The 19,445-nt window shown below is 45.0% G+C and overlaps 1 protein-coding gene across 3 annotated transcripts in view; it reads left to right on the forward strand.

Annotated features, from left to right (window-relative positions):
• LOC142803379 (uncharacterized) overlaps positions 1 to 19,445 on the forward strand; it is a 100,088-nt gene that overhangs the window by 7,018 nt on the left and 73,625 nt on the right. For all 3 annotated transcript variants that reach the window (XM_075888497.1, XM_075888498.1, XM_075888499.1), the window contains exon 3: positions 8,778 to 8,867. In XM_075888497.1, coding sequence (XP_075744612.1) covers positions 8,778 to 8,867 — 90 coding nt within the window. The remainder of the gene's footprint in view (positions 1 to 8,777; positions 8,868 to 19,445) is intronic.

The raw sequence follows: 19,445 nt of genomic DNA on the forward strand, positions 1-19,445 counted from the left end.
GCTCTGCCAAGCACAAGTTTGCCACTTCGTACCATCCGCAAACGAACGGTCTTAGGAGCGCCTCAACCGCACCATAACCGACATGCTTTCTAAATATGTAGCGGCCGACCACCAGGACTGGGACGTTCATTTGCCATTTGTGACGTTCGCATATAATTCGTCACGTCACGACACTGCCGGCTATTCATCATTCTATCTTCTCTACGGCTGAGAACCCGCCCTACCATTTGACACCTTGCTGCCCTCGGTCACTGAGTATGCCGGCGAAGCCATCGCGCGAGCCGACCACGCATGCCAACTTACCCGCCGGGCAAGTTGGCATGCGTGGTCGGCTCGCGCGATGCGTGCTTCTACCGCCGGGGGTCTGATACACAACAGCCGAGCACAGCCTTGCTGCAAGAAAGAGAAAGACGACGTTGGTGGCTGGTTGTTTATGAACTGTTGCCATCTTGTTCGCCGAGCACAGTACATCGTATTTAATTTAATAAATAAGTTACCCGTAACAATATCTTTGCGGTGGCCGTTGGTTGCGTTCGCTTCTGCGTAGTTGTGGTTCAGTGGGGCCCACGCCGGCTTGATGTTCTTGTGGGGTGGGGGGGTGAGGTCACCAGAGGAGCGGGTACCTGGCGGAGACGTTCTCTTGTGCACTGAAACTGAAGCGCGTCTTCAGTCTCTACCATGTAGGCTCTCGGACTATTCGTAGGCTTGACAACCGTAGCAGGAAAGCAGGTCTTTGAAGGTGCGTGGTACACCGTGATGCGGGAGCCACCAAAAAGTCCTTTAAAAGCCTTGTACCCTTGTAGAAGGAACGTTGTCTACTTCTGATGTTATGGAGCCACTGTTGAACCTCTTGCATGGGTATGGTCTGTGGTCGCAAGTGGGTTTCTGTGACTGGAAGCAGCGTCCTCGCATGCCAGTCAATGAGTCTCTGCATTGGAGATTTCAAATAAGAATCATGTTTCTCTACTAAAGCAAGGCATCACAAAAATCCACAGAACCGTACCCATACCTCTTCAGCAATTTTTGGCTTCTTGTACTGCACGTTCAGTCAATCCGTTTGAGTGGCGGTGTTGTGGACTGGAGCGAATAAGGTTCAAATCATTCATACCGACAAGTTTACAAAACTTCTGGCTGCTGAACGATGGTCCCTTGTTCATGCATAGGCGCTGTGGGAAGCCATGAGTGGCGAATTTGTCTGTGAAAGCGGGAATCAGCTTGTCGGCTGTCGTCATTGCCACAGGGTTGATTTTGAAAAAGAAAGAATAAAATTTAACAGCCACCAACTACTCTGTTCCATTGTGATAGCATATGTCCGCTTCCACAACTTCCCAGGGTAAGCTTGGAATTTCTAGGCTGATCAATGGCAAGCGCAGATTTCGTGGCTTGTGTTTTTGGCAGGTGCCGCAGCGTCGAGCAACTTCTTCTATGTCGCTGTCTATTGAAGGCTAATAAAGTACAGTTAGGGCACGTGATTTCATTTTTTGCGCTCCCCCATGCGCCGCATGAAGGTAGGCAAAAATTTCGCTGTGCATCGGGGCAGGAATGATAAGGCGGTTGCTTCAGAACACTAGGCCATCTTGCGTATTCAGCTCATCGCGAAAGCTCCAGTAGCACCGTAGCTCGCTGCTGACGTCAGCTTTGCTCTCCGGCCACTAACTGCTCGCGTACTGCCGACGTTTTACCATCACAGGGTCCTGGTCGGTCTCTTGCAGAACTTGGCTCAGCCGTCTGCCTAATACCGGCAGGCAGGCAATGGTGTTCAACTGGTAACTCAGGCACTGTTCTTGTAATGTTGCTTTGCTCGCGACCGTCATAAAGTGTCAGCAACAAACAGCTGTTTTCCGTGTGTGTATCCGACGGCTATCGGGTACCTTTGCAAGCTGAGCCGCATGCGTTGAAGCCTTGGAGGGCATTGGCATAGTGGCTTCTTGAATATCATTTCAAATGGGTTGTGATAAGATTATACCACAACTTCAGGTGTCCAGAGAAGATAGTCGCAAAGTCTTTCACAGCCGTGAATTGCCAGCATCTCCTTTTCGATCTGGGCATACTTTTTCTGTGTTTCTGTCAAGGAACACAACGAATATGCTAGTTGGTGCCCGTCCTGTATGATCACTGTGCCTATTCCGTTCTGACTGGCATCTACTGACAGCCTAATTGGTTTTCCCTTCTCGTAAGAGCTTGGTATAGGGCCTGTCACAAGCGCTTCCTTAAGAGCCTTGAAGCTCTTAAGCATGCTCAGGCCATCACGTGTCAAAACATGGCCCAGGTACCGGACAGACTTGTGTAAAAAACGGCATTTGTTTCTGTTCAATTTCAGTTTGTACTCTCGACAACGGCGTAGGACCTGTTCAAGATTCACATCATGCTGCTCTCTTGATTGGCCCCACACTAGAATGTCGTTCATGACAACCGCTACGCCTTCGAGGCCTTCAAGCACTCGGTGCATGGCTCGCTGAAATATTTCCGGTGCCGACGAGATTCCAAACGGCATCCGTAAAAACTGGTAACGGCCGTATGAAGTGCACATAGTGCAAACTTCGGAGCTTTCTTTAGCTTGATCTGCGAGAAACCGGAGGCTGCGTCCAAAGTTGTAAATTACTGCGCCCCACTGACCGAAGGTGCAATGTCTCCAAGTGTTGGCATTGGATAGTGCTTGCGAAGCAAAGGTTTGTTTAAATCGGAACGATCAAGACAAATGCGTACCTTCTCTTCTTTCGTAACAACGACCATGTTGCTGGCCCACTCTCGGTCACTTTCTCGATGACTCCAGCAGTTTAAATGCGGGTGAGCTAAGCTATCACCTTGCTCTGTAATGCTATTAGGATCCGCCCTGCTGGTTCCACTACTCCCTGGGACACGGGCTTGAGCTTAAGATAGTAGACAATACCCTCCAGTTGACCTAGACCTTCAAACACGTCTTCATAAGACTTGGCAGTGCCATAGAGCTCTGTTTGGTCGATAGATCAGACTCGTTGGAGCAAGCCAAGCTTTTCGGCAACTGTACCACTCAAGGTCATGGCGACTTCGGCATCCACGACAAAAGAATCTGTGACAATTTTGCTTTCACTCGTTGCCACTTCAAGATGGAGTTGTTTCGTCGCTTTTTTTGGAAGCCAAATAATGTCTTTAAAACAACATTGCAATCATGTGGCTGCTTGTTTGTTAGTTTCTGCAGCTGGCTGCGTGCTATACCAGAGCATGTTGCGCCTGTGTCTAGCTTGCGAAAGATGGCTTTCCTTCTATCTGAACGGTAGCCATCCAGCGGTCGTGTTTCTCCACTGTCATGCGATAACGTTTCTAACCATAAATCTCCTTCTTCCGTCTCGACCGATGCTACTGCGCGCGCTTTCGAATAATTTTTTGCGCCTTCTTGCAGGCTATCGCAAAGTGGTTCCTGCCACCGCATTTCCTGCGTCCTTTTGCAGGGCACACACGGTTGGTCTGATGAACCTTTGCGCACTTTGTACAATTCTGGCCTTTCGCTTCCGATCTTTATTCTATGTCGGAAGATGACACATTTGATGACAGCTTTATACCTGTCCGGGGTAAGAGAGCAAAGAGAAGGGCTGCCAATATATCAGCATCAGCTCCTGCAAGTACAGCGACTGTACAGTCAAGGCCTGCGCGCTGGCCGCACGTCATCATCTTCATGCCGGAAGATCCTTCAAGCAACCTACGACTGCTGAACAGGTCAGCCCTTCCCGTTGCTCTGGAATGTGCGGTGTCGGTATAAATTATGGACGTCAAAGCAAAATCAAGGAAGAATATTCTCGCCATAGACGTGCACGATGTGAGTGCTCTAGGAAAGCTGCAGCAAATGACTGAGCTAGGTGGCATTAAAATGCGCCCCTTTATCCCAATAGATGATAAATCGATTGCCGGTGTAATTTATGACATCAACATTGCCATTTCGAATGTTGACTTGCCTACCCTTATCAAGCTTGCCAACGAGGGAACTGTCATTACGCAAGTCTGGCACCTTGGAAGTAGGCGGTGCGTAAAACTGTTTTTCAAGGAAGATCGCATACCATCCCACGTTAAAGTTGGACATTTCCGACATCCGCTTCGACCATTCACCCAAAAGCTACTTCAATGTCATCAGTGCTTCAGGCTAAGACACGTCAAGGGCGTACTCCCCAACTCGCGACTGTCCCCCATTGAGCTGAACCTCATGCCGAAGACACCTTTCGAGCGACTATACTTTCAAGTGTGCCAACCGCAGCGATCCTCACGCTGCCTCGTCGAAAGACTGTCCTCGAATCCAAAAGGAGCACGCGGTTCTCAAACAAATGGCCCGAGACAATTCGACACACAGGGAGGCCGCTGAAGTAGTCCGGCGTCAGTGTCGACGTCGGCATCATCGAAAGTCTGCAAAGAAGGCACATTCCCGAAAAGCTAGTTCCCTCTCTTTAGCGGTTCCACTCAGTAACGCCGGGAAAGGACCCACCACTTCGACGAAAGAAGCGGAAAAGCCTTCTTCTTTGGAGGAATGGCCCACGCTCGTGACCTGCTCTTCTGCCAAAGAATCTCGGCAGGTTGCGGCCACACCAGAGTCGTCTCCAGCCATGGAAGATTTCCCTAAAACAGATCGTCAAGTGATCTCGGTACTACGTCCCCTCATTGGAGCCATCCGAGCGATATTAGTCGACATGAATACAGCATCTGCTCGAAGCGCACTTGGAGTATTAGACGCCATAAGCCCAGTGCTTGAATCTCTGAACTAGAAAGATGGCTACACACACCACATCATTTCGTGAAGACCTTAAAGCTGCATCCGTCATTCAATGGAACGCCAGAGGACTAAAATCACGCCTTTCAAATTTTCGTAAGTTTGTGTACACTAACGTGTTTCCACTCATTGTCATTTGTGAACCCAATTTATCAAAACCAATAAGACTTTTGGGGTACGAAGCTGTCATGTCTTCAACAAACGGTGCGTGCAGCCATTTCCTCGCCTTTGTGCGTCACTGTGAAAAAGAACAAACTCATGTTTACTCTTATAGTTGTTTATATATCGCCTTCAAATAATCTCAATTCCAGGAGATTAGCGGATATTTTGAGAGTGTGCCCTGCACCATGGGTCATCATAGGTGATTTCAATGCGCACTATCATGCACGGGGAAGTACGCAGGCACATGCAAGAGGACGCAGGTTAGCAAACATCGCCTACAACTATGGCCTTACTCTCCTGAACGATGGTAGCCCCACTTTTCTTCAAGGGGCGACATACAGCAGCTGTCTCGACTTTGCTTTTGTCTCCAACTCCCTCGCGAGATACGTCAAGTGGTTTCCAGATGTTGAGACACGAAAAAATGATCACATTCCAATCTACCTTAACATCAAAGGCTTGTCTAGTTGTGGTCCACGGACGACCATTCGAGCAGTCCAATGAACAACCCTAAATCTGACTAGGAAGGTGCTTGCAGCGATGGCCTACGATCTGGGTTAGAGCAAACAATTGAGAGCAGACTGCCAAACACCACTCGCATGGTGACGATATCTTCCGCGCGGAACGACTTTGACATAGCGTTGGTGCGACTCCAAGCACTTCGACGCCGGGCGGAGCGTCAGTATCGGCGTACAAAACCAACTCACTATCTTAGGGCAGTCAGAAAGATGCTAAAAAAGATTCAGCGTCGCATGAATAGATTGGCGTCGAAACAATGGACAAGGTTTGCCAGTCACTAACCTTCGCAAGCCACTCTCACACATTTGAAAAACGGTGCAAGGTCTGCGTCACTCCACGAAACAGCGTTTTCCATTTAAAGTGCTCGCGCTCTTTCAAGGGTGGAGAGACATCGATTTCGCAGAAGATTTCTGTGTGCAGATTGCCAAACAAGCCACTCGTCCAGATTCTCAAACGAGAGGTTACGTTCCCCGTTCCCGCGACTACCACATGAACCTCTCTTTTACAATGGAGGAGCTCGAAGCGGCACTAGCTCTCTGCAGGCGCTCCTCCGGGTCCAGATGGTATTCCGTACCGAGCCTTGTGCAACCTCGGGGAATGTGCAAGGAGAGAACTGTTGATCCATTACAACATCTCGTGGCAGGACTTCAATGCTCTTCACGACTGGAAAGCAAGCCGCTTGGTACCCATCTTGAAGCAGGGCAAACCCCCACTCAAACTCGCCTCATACCACCCAATATCACTGGCCAGCTGCCTAGAAAAGATAAAGAAAAGAATGATACTAGGCTGCCTGGAGTTGTATCTTGAATACTACAAGATTTATTCGAAGTCCATGGCTGATTTCCGATGTGACCACTTTTCCAAGGAGAATGTCATTGATCTAGTTTCGTACATTTAGCACGAAAGATCCCGTTAGCGACTATTTACACCTTTGTTTCTAGATGTGAAAGGCGTGTATGATAATGTACTACATGAAGCCATTTTGGATGCTCTTGCGGTTGTTCGCCTTGGTGGTCGAGTTTTTCGGTGGATTTTGAGTTACCTGGTTGCCAGATCATTCTTTGTGTTAACAGAAGATGACCCAACTACGCGATGCTATACTTCTAGGAGTGTTCCTAAAGGCGGAGTTCTTAGCCCGACGCTATTCAATTTCGCACTAATTGGCCTTGATAAATACTTGCCAAGTACCTTTAGGATGTCAATACACGCAGACGACATCTGTGTCTGCACTTCGGCAGTCACACGTCCTCAGATACGTTCCAGGCTTCAAAGAGCAGCAACTATGATTGACAACTACCTCTTAAAACAAGATCTCAGCATATCACCAGAAAAATGCACGCTCGTGGCCTTCACTCGCAAAACAATGACCCCTTCTGTCATCTCAATCGGTGGGTGACCCATTTCTTACGCCAGGAGCCACTGGTTTCCGGGCATCATTACTGATACGGACGTCTGTTGGAGTCCGCATGTGGCCTATGTGAAGAAGCGCCTGACCGCTATTTCCCAATTGTTCAATTTCCTGGCAGGAAGACGTGGGGAGTGTCAGTACACGCAATGATAGTACTCTACAGAGCCCTGTTTCTCGGTTTTCTGAGATATAGCCTGCCCGTGCAGAGCAATAGCTGCAAGACCGATGTTCGTGTTCTACAGGCAGTGCAAGCCCGCGCACTGAGAGTGTGCCTTGGTCTGCCCAGATGTACGTCAACAGAGGCAACAATTGCAATTGCTGGTGACTATCCGATAGAAACTCACGTAGCTGTAGATGTCCTGAGAACGCACATCAGACACTTTGCACATGCTCCCTGTCATTACTTTGTATTGTTGCTTTCAGAGAAGCACCAAGCATCGTTCGCTGAAATGATTGTGAAGTGCTACGAGAAACTCCCCTCAGGCTTCACTCCTGCATCTAAACCATCGATACCCCCTTGGTGTCTAATTCGATCCACAGTGCATCTAAGTTTACCGGGGATCCGGAGGAAATCTGAGCTTTCATCACCCGTGCTGAAACAACAGTCTCTTTTTCTTTTGCAAGAGAAATATTCAGACAGTGTACATATATATATCGAAGCCTCCATGAACCGCCAGTGTTTGTCAGGTGCAGTAGTTGTCACAGCAAAAGGTGTTACCGTGTGCTTTAGGACTGATCACTCCGGAGCATCTACAGTAGCGGAACTAGCTGCTTTGAGACAAGACTGGACTATGACTGAGTGTGCGCGCGTGTGCTGCCGAATGTGCTGTCTTTATCTCTTTCCTCTTTCCTCTCTCCTCTTTATCTTTCATAAACCATACCCCTACCATGCGCAGGGTAGCAAACCTTCTGCCTATAGGCTTATTTACCTCCCTTTCGTTCTTTTCTTCCTATTTTCCTTCCTTCCTTCCTTCATCACATGAAAGCATTGCATTGCGGTATAACCAAGCTAGGGTGCCTTTCTTGATGACAAGGCTGTATAGCTTTTTCATTTATTTATGCCGTTTTCTTGACTTATGCACTCAAGCACATATTTTTCGTGGCTTCTATACTTGAAGAGCAAGAGTAGCTAGAAGCAGGTGGACTGCGGATGCACACGGCAACAAGTATTGACAAGATGTTAAGATCGAATCGGCACGCCACTTCAATTTGATCATTCTTTGCCTAGGTGAAAGAAGAGGCGCTTATTTCACGTTGCATGCGAAGGGGTCCTGATCACCTCCATAGGTTCACAAAAAGTTCCAGAAACATCCATGGCTGAGAACCACTGGCCTAGATAATGCCAAGAAGCAACCAGAAATTTCGCACTAAGCTACGGAAATCTTGGCACAGCGAAGGTGGCGGATCTTCGTGCACAAGCCTATTTAGAACACAGAAACTCTCAGCACATATCAAGGCCTAGTTACAGCACAGCAAAACCTAGCAGCAACCAATCAGAACATAGCAGCCACCCGCATCAGTTGAAATATTTGACAACTGTGGATTGACCAGGTTCACCCTGTCAAGCTTTGCGCGCCTTATTGCTCTCTCTTCGTAATTTTCTAGCACTGAAGTAAAAACACCCGTATTTCAATATTTAGCCCCTCCACCAACATCTCTATGGTATATATGAACACCGAGTGAAAAGATATGTACTCGCTATTTTATAACATAAAAATTTTTTGCACATTTTATTTCCTCATCAAAAAATAACACTCGCGCGGCACTTCTCTCATTTCTCTGCAACATCCTAAGTCGTGCAATTGAGAATAGCACATATTTTGCACAGCTTACTTACCCTTGATTGGGAAAATACACTATGTTTTGTGCAAAACATTGCAAATTGTCAATAGACTTGCTTGTATTTCTTTAGCTTTTACCAAGCGTAGTAGAAAACTATACTGTTCAGTTTGTTTGCAGTTTGCGGAAAGGGATGCCTCGTGATGTGGTGCCCAGCTGTCGCAGAAGCTGATTTCAACAATTATATTGATCTTAGTAAGCCCGATCCAGGTGAGGCAGTACTTATTATAAAGAGTTATTCGAGCGAAAGCTGCTATGAGATCACAACAAAGTCGACGTGTGCCATAGTTGTCCGTCACCGTCGTCGGTTCCCGCAAGCACTGTCACGCGAAACGAAAAAAAACTTCATAATGAAAAATACCAAGGTCACGGTGGAATTCGTACCCGGGTCCCCAACATGCCAGCACAGCGTCCTACCACTGAGTCACGCCACTGCTTGAAACTCTCTTGCAAAATGACCCTAGGCACGCTTGATGTCGGGAAAGCAATCGCGTTAACACGAGTAGTAAAGCAAACAACCAAGAAAAAATCAGGCGTCAAATAATACGAATATCGTAAAGAGTGGATCATCGAATGCTCCAACCCTTTGCGGCATGATTCTTCATCGTCGTCTGCCACAGAATAAAAAAACATTCAACAAAATGTCTTTCAAGTTTGTAGTGGGTACCACGCTTTCCCAAAGAATAACGAATGATGGCACAGTAAATACCTTCCTACTACGCAAAAATTATGATTTATGGAGTAGTGCATATTCTGCAAGTCTGCTTCTAGCAGTTACCAAAAGAAGTTATGATAATGATATTCTCATATTGCTGGCACTCGCCCACAAAGGTGGATCGGCGAACAACTCGGTGGCAGGATCTTTTAAGTAATTGCATTATGTATCGAAAGTGCAATAGAGCTTGAACAAAAAACAAATCGTAAATAACAGGCGAAATCGGTACCCGAACAAGTGGTTAGGAAATAAGAGAGTCTCCATTCCAAGCCCATAATATTAATAATAATAATGATAATAATACATTTGGCAGCAGCACCTGCGGCTGGAGGAACGCAAGCTAAACGAACTTACTTGCCTTTGCAGACCATACAGCGTTGGTTCACCTGGGCTTTCTGCGACGTTCCCAACTTGGTTACGTAGCTGACCACACGACGCTGGTTCGCCTGGGCTTTGCTGGGTGCCCGTGCTCACTGCTCAACGGGTGCGCACGCTTTCTACCTGGTCATCTGATTTGGTCTGTCGGTGGCTAACGCGCCTGCGTGACCAGTGTCAACCGTGGAAACATCGCCTGGTGATAAAGACTGCTGATACCAACAGACTACAAAAGTAGTGCGGGAGGCTGCCCGGCTTCATTTGGCAGCAGCACCTGCGGCTGGAGGAACGCAAGCTAAACGAACTTACTTGCCTTTGCAGACCATACAGCGTTGGTTCACCTGGGCTTTCTGCGACGTTCCCAACTTGGTTACGTAGCTGACCACACGACGCTGGTTCGCCTGGGCTTTGCTGGGTGCCCGTGCTCACTGCTCAACGGGTGCGCACGCTTTCTACCTGGTCATCTGATTTGGTCTGTCGGTGGCTAACGCGCCTGCGTGACCAGTGTCAACCGTGGAAACATCGCCTGGTGATAAAGACTGCTGATACCAACAGACTACAAAAGTAGTGCGGGAGGCTGCCCGGCTTCATTTGGCAGCAGCACCTGCGGCTGGAGGAACGCAAGCTAAACGAACTTACTTGCCTTTGCAGGTTGGTGGGTTTTCTTATTGCATCGTGCTCATAAACATATTACCGCATTTGCTGCTGCCAGTGTATTGTAGCTTGTAGTGTATAGCTTGTAGCTTGTCTTACTATGCCAACTGTAGCTGAACTAACGAAAAGAATCCAGTCGCTTGAGGCCTGGTCCGAAGGTAAACTGGATGATGTAGTGGAAAAGCTGGTTGCGAAGATGAACCAAAAAGCCTCCGCAACGCAACCTGAAATTGACGCATTGAAGGCCGAAGTCAACAGTTTGGTCTCCAGTGTCGAAATGCTGAATTCCATTGTCGAAGAAGTGAGGTCAGAAAGCGACCGTTTACGCACAGTCAATCAAGCTCTGCAGTCACAGAATGATGCCTTGACAACCAGAGTAGCTGAACTTGAGCAATACTCTCGGCTAAATAACATTGAATTGAAGAATGTTCCGTGTACACAGGGAGAAGACTGTACGGCAATTTTGAAGGCTGTAGGGGCAAAAATTGATTGCGTTATTACAGATGGGGACATTGACGTCGTTCATCGCGTTCGAGGGAAAGTTGGAACGGGGGACAAGAATCTCATCGCGCGGTTCTGCTCACGTACTAAGAAACAAGATTTTATTACTAAGGCACGAAAAGCTAAACTGAACACCAATGAACTAGGCTTTGGGGGCTCGCAAAGTCGTCCTGTTTATGTAAATGATCATCTAACGTTGGAAAAGAAAGGACTTTTCGCTAAGGCACTGAAGCTTAAGAGGGAACATGGCTGGAAGTTCCTATGGACCGACAATTGTCAGATCAAAGCACGAAAATCAGTTGACAGTCGGGTATACCGCATCACGAAGGATGCAGACCTTTCTGTGTTTCATTCTGCCTCCTAGTTGGTGTCTGGCAATCAACTGAATTGCTGAGTAACCTTCAAAACGCCTCAAAATGTATTACTCCGCTAACCAGCTTCGACGTTTTTTCGAAAACCCAGGATTATCGGCCATCCACTTCAACACGCGTAGTCTCAGAAAACATTATGACGACATCTGTGTTTATCTAGCATCCCTTGCCCATCACTTTTCCTTCATCTGTATGTCTGAAACGTGGCTATCGTCTGACGACCGAAACATATATTGCTTACCACACTACACTCCAGAATATTGTCACCGCCAATCGAACAGTCATGGTGGATCAGCTATATTCATATCATCTTCAGTAAAATATAAGCGTCGTAACGATCTCGCCATTCTAGCTGATAACACGGAATCTGTATGGATTGAAATCGACGACAATCTTGAACAATCCCATTCAGAAAAAACTATTCTAGCATGCGTCTACCGCTCACCGTCATCATCCGTGCCCGAGTTTTGTTCGGCACTGCATGAAACTCTGGATCGAATTTCACGAGAAAGGAAAAACGTTGTTATTATGGGAGATATAAACATCAATCTATTAGAAGATTCCAATCAAGGTTCGGTTGAATATTCAAATTGTTTTACAGGCTTTGGTTATGAGCAGCTTCTTACGTTGCCGACAAGATGTATTACGGGTGGCTCAAACACGCTTATTGACCACATTCTATCTAACCACTTATCAAGTAATGAATGTGGCATAATACCCCTCGATATCACCGATCACTATGCCATTTTTTGTCGCTTGTCGTCGGCCTTGTCACGAACGAAGCATTCTTTTCGAAAAGCCCTCTTTGACAAAGTTTCATTTATAGATTCCATGTCATCATTTGACTGGTCGAGAATTAAATCCGAAACAAATGCAGAGCTAGCTTTTGAGGCATTCTCATCAGTATTGAAGCAATGTATTCGCGAAGCAACCACTTTTGTTAGATGCCACAAAAGGTATCCTGCACCCCATAACCCATGGCTCACTGATGGTTTACTGAAGTGTATGCGTAAGAAAGACAATATGTACAAAAAGACGAAACGTTGTCCATTTAACTACAAATTGCAGCAGCGATATTCCTGTTACAAAAATATCCTAAATAAATTATTGAGAGACGCCAAAAAAAGGTATTACGAAGCTAAATTTCATGAAGCCACTGGTATCACTGAACAATGGAAGCTCATCAACTCTTTTCTGAACAGGAACTCAAAAGAAACACTAATAAATGAGATTTCTAGCATTAATGGCACCTACAAAGAACCAACAGCCATTGCGAATGAATTTAATAATTATTTTACAGTTAATAACACACCCGTTTCCGACAGCTTTGAAGGTACGCTTGAAAGGCAACCACAGTCCTTTTTTCTATATCCTACCATACCAGAAGAAATTCACAATGTGATCAAGAAATTAAAATTAACAAGCGCGGGTCTTGATGAAATTCAACCAGTTCACTTGAAATATGTCGCTGATATCGTCGCTGATCCCCTCTCACATGTAATTAACCTTTTGTTTAAAAATGGCACATTTCCATCTGATTTAAAGAGAGCCAAAATAGTTCCTGTCTTTAAAAAAGGCGATAAGGGTTTGGTTTCTAACTATCGCCCCATTGCAATTCTGTCTGTGCTCAGCAAAGTTATAGAGAAGTGCTTTGAAAAGCGACTAACAAATTACTTAACTAAATTTAGCATTCTGTCTGCCTCGCAGTTTGGCTTTCGTGCAGGCTACTCTACCAACCTCGCGCTTCTTCATTCACGGATACGATTAAACACTATATTGACTCAGGTAAATATGCTGGAGCAGTGTTTATTGACCTCACGAAAGCGTTCGATTCAATCCTTCATAAAATTTTAATTACCAAGCTAAACGCGGCCGGTGTTGTAGGACCTGCCCTGAACTTCATTCACAGCTACTTAACTGACAGAAAACAGGCTGTCAGCATATCCAATCATCTTTCTAATTTTAAAATAATCAATCGGGGAGTACCTCAAGGATCAATTCTAGGCCCAATACTCTTCACTGTTTACATTAATGATCTAACTTCTCACCTATCGCACTGTCTACCTTATCTGTATGCGGATGACACTACGATTTTAACTGCTTGCACCTCGATCGATACTGTTACTTTTAAACTAAACAGTGATCTTGAAAATATAATTCGCTGGTGTCGTCATAATTCACTGGAAATTAACCCTAGTAAAACAGTTTTTGTGCTATTTCACCCCACTCAAAAAAAGGTCACTGAATATCCGTCTATAACGGTCAATAATTATCCTATCAAAGCCTCCAGTCAGTGTAGATTTCTAGGAGTGATTCTTGATGCAAATTTAAAGTATACTTCCCATGTCTCACACCTAAAGCAAAAAGCAGCTTATGGCATCCGGATTCTCATCAAAGTACGTCCATACTTTGGGCCAAATACCTTGCTTTCTCTTTACTATGCCTTCGTTCACAGTCACTTCACTTACTGCATTGCATCCTGGTGCAATACATATAGCACTCATCTTGCTCCTTTGCAATATGTTCAAAACCAGGCCATTCGCATTATCACATATCAACCATCACGATGTAGCGCATCTGCTATTTTACAAGGGCTTCGTATTCTAACAATTCATAAACTTTTTCTTTTCAACATGGCAACCCTTACATACAATTCTCTTCACTCAAACATGCCTTTCATGGTCTTCAATAAAGAACAACTCATTAATCAAAATATAACTCGATTTGCATCAAATAATAACCTCCTGTTACCGAAAGTTAGAACTAACTATGGCAGATTCACTTCTACCTTTACAGCTATTTCCGTTTGGAACGGTATTCCAAGTGACGTAAAAATGTCTCCAAACATAGGCAGTTTTAAAAAACGCTTAAATTCCTATTTACTTAATGTTTAAATAATCTCGTTGTTTATGCTGTTCAATTCGGAACTAATCGTTCATTATGTTTGCTCTGTTTTGTACCAAATTAGATGAATAACATGTGTCTGGCATTGTTGCCGCTTTGAGACATACCACTTTTAACTTTTCTTTTTTTTACCTATTACTACTCAGCACATGTGATATTTGTATCGATCGTTTATCATCTAACATGCACTTAGGTGTATATACAATTCAAGTTTCATTTCTTCTGCTGCCAGGTGTTATTGATCATTTGCTGATGGATTTCATCTGCTATCAAGTGTTTCGATTTGACAATAATTGACTGTTTGTTTCTTTTGCAATGAAATGTACTTGATTCCTTTAAACTTGTTCTATTGTTTACCGAGTTGCTTTACATGTTTTGTTTTCTTTATGTAACTAGCACAGGAGGTCCCCTTGCAGCCTAGAGCTTTGGGACCTCCTTCTGTATAACTTTTTTCCTATGTATTATCTTTTATTGAATAATAAAAAAATATTATCTATCTAAAAAAAATAATAATAATAATAATAATAATAATAATAATAGGATCCTAAACAGGTAATCTTTTTGTTTCCATTGTGTACGCAAATACAGCAGAGCAAACCTCGCCGTGTCTATAAGCTAATGTGATCTTTCCAAAGGATAAAACTACTGTAACGTTTATTTCTTTATCTCGCTTTTCAACTGGATCGACAACGCATATTTTACTTTGATAAGAATATTGGCAACAGAATAAAACGAAATATTCCGATGGAGGCGGAAATGTTGTAGCCCCTTGTGCTCAGATTTGGGTGCACGTTAAAGAACCCCAGGAGGTCGAAATTTCCGGAGCTCTCCACTACAGCGTCTCTCATAATCGTATGGTGGTTTTGGGACGTTGAACCACACATATCAATCAAGAATAAAACGAAATAGTCTATTGTTTCAATTTTCTTGCAAAAAAGACATAACGAAGATGCTACGAGTCCAGCTTTATTTATGTAAATAATAATTTAGATGCGGAATTCTACCGCGTAATCTGGTCATTGTAGTTTATAACTGCTGAGACACACACCACTGCTTATTCCATGAAAATCCAAGATGTACGTAGTCTCTGGCTTGGTTCAATAATGACTTGTCTATTTTCTTGTGCTAACAAGAATTTTTATATCTGAGTGCTGTCACGTAAGCCAAATCAGGCAAAATGGGGAGATAGGTCTATTTAGAAATGCTTTGGCCAACGAGTCTGCCATCTCAATCAGATAAACCATGCAGTGGCCAGGTACCTATAGCAAGTGAAATTTCCTCATGTTTTCTGGCATTAAACTGCTAACCTTTATCATGAGTGTTACTTTTTTCGGTGCCAAGAGCGCGGTACATACTGAGAAAAATTGATAAATATGACTGCTTCTGATTCACTTGCTGGAAGTTTACGAAATGCTAGTCCTACAGCAAATACTTCAGTAGCTAGTGTAGGAGCATACTCTGGTAATTGAACTGAAAAATACTAGTCGAAGAAAGGACATAAAATGCCCACTCCAGCCTTTTCATTTAATACGGCCGCAGCAGTCACAATATTGTTGTTTACAGACGGCTGGGTAAAGTAATCTCGTAACTAATTATTTAAATATCAAAGGGGCACTTGTTTTGCAATACAAGAAAAAAATATCATGAAATTCTATGTGAAGTTTTGAATAGAGCATACTTGTTGAGATAATCTGATTGATATTTACAATCAGAGGTTCTAGCAGCACTTGAACTAACCTACACACTAAACCAATTCTGACCCATAAGGGTGTCAAAAAGAGCGCCGACACCCTAAGCACACCCTTTGATAACCCTATTCGCGCCTCAGCACCCTACAAGCGAAACCTAAAGGGTGCACACATCAAAAGGGTGGAAACTAAGGTGCAAAAAGAGTGCAACAACTAATGGGTGCTGATGAGCAACCATTAGGGTGCACAGTCGCCGACAAAACTTTGTGAGCAACATGGTCATAGAGCATAACCAACAGCTTTTAGAGGTCTCCTGGTTAGACACCATGGTCTCGTTAGTAGCCCCACCGGAGTAACAGATATCTGAATAGCAGTAGTGCCCGGCAGAACGTAAGTTCTGCACTTGTTCTGGCATTCTTGCTGCCTTTTTCTCGTCGCCTCATGGCCGGCGCTGACCAAGCTATGCGCTACAAGCTCACTAGCCAATGGCGGAGTACGCAGCTTGTAGAGCTACAACAGGATTGTGACTTACACATATAGAGCTCTCGGCCTCGTTTGCGCCTAACATTGCAAACAAAACTTTGTCCATGACAGTATATATAAATCATACATTTGTTAATGCAAAGAAATGCAAACTAACAAGACCGTGGTAGAGAAAATAGTTTTTGTGTTGTATGTATCAACAATGTATCAGTTGACACGTGTTACTAATTTTTATGGCCGGCTATGGACTTTGACGTTCTAATATAAAAACTTTAAAGAAACGTTTTCTTGCTTTTGTTCATAAAAATATTCTTTATACCAAGTTAAAATGAGCCTTGACTAAAATATTTTCCTAAATAAAATTCACTAAATATAGCTAAAATAATGTTTGCCAACCAGTACGCTTATTTTGTTGTGACGAATTTTGCTTGCTGCCTGTAATTTGTACTAATCTACAACTATTTTAACACTGTTTTTGACAGCCAGCTTAACCACTCAACCAATGTACAGATGTTAACAAGGTATAGGTATAAGAAATACACAAGCAAGCAAACGTTTCGAATTTCGTGCGCTCTTTGACATTTCGAATTTCGCGTGAAAACGCGTTACGTTATTTTTTTCTTTTTCGAAGTTAAGAAATATCCTATGCAATACACATTTGCGTATCTTCCATTTTCACTACTTTTGACTATAACTTCAAGCAGAAACAATCTATTTACTTATCATATAAAAGATTATGTGCGCAAATACGGATCGGTGGCGTCAGAAGGACAGAATTAGCGGAATCTTCCTGGAGGCCACAACATCCGTGTGCAGAGCGTTTAAAGTCGATTTTCTATGTTGTTCAAAGTGTGCTTGCGCTGTCTGTCGTGTTCTGTCGGTGCTGCTTGTTACGAATATGCACTATACCCAGGAGAGGACCGGATGCTTCGCACCATCGAGCGCTCGCCAAACTAAAAAGGTAGGTGGATGTTTCTCCTGTCGACGCTTTGTTTTTTGCGTCTCCCGCCAAGGCCGCGGCGCGTCCGATCCAGGCTGCTGTGCTTCCGCTCGCGTCGTCGACTCCTCCCGCAGTTAACACCGGGAGTGCTATAGTATACTAACGTTGTGAACTAAAGTTTATCCCAGCTAGTAAATGGTAAGTGAGTTTTTATTAACGTAGCAAGCCTGTTGGCGTGTCTGATTTCATTAGGCTCAAGTCTAAGCTCAAGGACGTTACACGCGGACAAATTTTTCTCGTGGGGATGGTGGTTAAAGCAATGTGCGCTCTGCGGCTGTGATTTGGCGGGCGATGCTCTGCACACTATGAATCACTATATTTTTGTAATGCCGTGGAACGCCGTTCGGGGACTGCGCCTGTAAGCCGTAAGCGTCGTCTGTGTGTCACGTGCGTTGGAGTATTTCGGTGATTCGCGTTGAATTAGATCTTTGCGTATTTAATTTAGAAGAATGGAGAAGAATGACGTGGTGTCCGCGTTGGTATTTACGCGGCCTTGTTCGTTTTCTGTGCCAAAGAAGTATCTGAAGAAAGTTTTATATGTTACGCGTCCTCTTTTCAACAGCTACATGATCATTAAATGTGTGTGACTACTATAAGGTAGATGTGTTTTTCTGTTTGACCAAATGTGTTTGCATCCACCGGGAATGTATATTGTTACGGATGTGATGGGTTTATTTAAACTCAAAAATGTCAGCGCTCTACCGTCACTGCCGAATCACCATCCCTCGAGCACGTCCGATCTCTTCTTCTTCCTCGCTCTTTCAGTCCGCGTTAAATTTCCCTCCGGGCCAGACGAAGCTCACCGAGCGAGTAGAAGCGATTGGTTGTTGTAGGGCTTCAATCGGGCAATGTGCACAGTTTGCGTCTTGCGCGAACGCCGGTTCTGAGCTGTCACTTTCGCAACAGCGTAAGTGATGTCACTTAGGCACCGAGTAATGACGAATGGTCCTGAGTACTTAGAAAGAAACTTCTGGCAAAGTCCCTTCTTACAAACGGGCGTCCACAGCCAGACCAAATCACCTGTAGCGAAAGTCACGGGCGGGTGTTTTGCGTCATAACGGTCTTTCGCGCGAGCGTGGGCGGAAAGAGTTGGGAGCCGAGCAAGTCGACGAGCTTCTTCGGCGCGACACAAAGTCTGCGCGACACTGGCGTTTTCGTTCGTCGAAAAAAGAAGTATGGTGTCAAGAAAACTTTGGGGATGACGAGCATAGAGAAGAAAGAACGGCGTATAACCCGTGACTTCGTGCTTCGTGGTATTAAAGGCGTATGTAACAAAAGGTAATACGACATCCCAGTTCGTGAGATCCGCTGCGACGTACATTGAAAGCATGTTGATGATGGTACGATTGGTGCACTCAGTGAGGTCGTTGGTCTGAGGATGGTATGGCGTGGAATGGCGATACTGACACCCACAAAGCCATAGCAGCTCTTCTACAACGTCAGCGGTAAACTGTCGGCCGCGATCACTTATCACCACACGAGGGGCCCCATGACGAAGTATGATCGAGCGTAGAAGAAACCATGACACAACAGATGATGTGGCTGAAGCAACCGCCATCGTTTCAGTATACCGCGTCATGTAATCTACGCACACAATAATCCAGCGGTGGCCGGTGGCAGACTTTGGGAAAGGGCCCAGTAAATTTATGCCGACTTTTTCGAATGGTGATGTCGGTTGCTTAACCGGCTGCAGTGGGCCGGCCAATGGTGTGGTAGGTTGTTTGTGGCGTTGGCAGACATCAAAACTTGCGACTTAGTGCTTGGTGGTCTTCCAGAGTCGAGGCCAGTAAAAACGTTGTCGGATACGGTGAAGCGTTCGGGCAAATTCAAGGTGCCCAGACGTGATGTCATCGTGCATGGCTTGGAATACCGCAAGACGCAGGCATTCTGGCACGACGAGGAGTAATGTGGAACCATGGCTGGAGTAATTCTTGCGATATAGTAGGGCGTCATGAATCACGAATGGCGTGGCGCGTTTAGAGCTGCGAGCCACATCAATTATTGGTTTCAGCGAAGGGTCACGCCGTTGCTCGTGACGGAAGACGTCCAAATTTGGAAAGTTGGATAATATTGCGGCCAGGTACTTGTCGAAATCAC

The sequence above is a fragment of the Rhipicephalus microplus genome, chromosome 3 (genome assembly GCF_043290135.1).
Source record: "Rhipicephalus microplus isolate Deutch F79 chromosome 3, USDA_Rmic, whole genome shotgun sequence".
Classification (NCBI taxonomy): domain Eukaryota; kingdom Metazoa; phylum Arthropoda; class Arachnida; order Ixodida; family Ixodidae; genus Rhipicephalus; species Rhipicephalus microplus.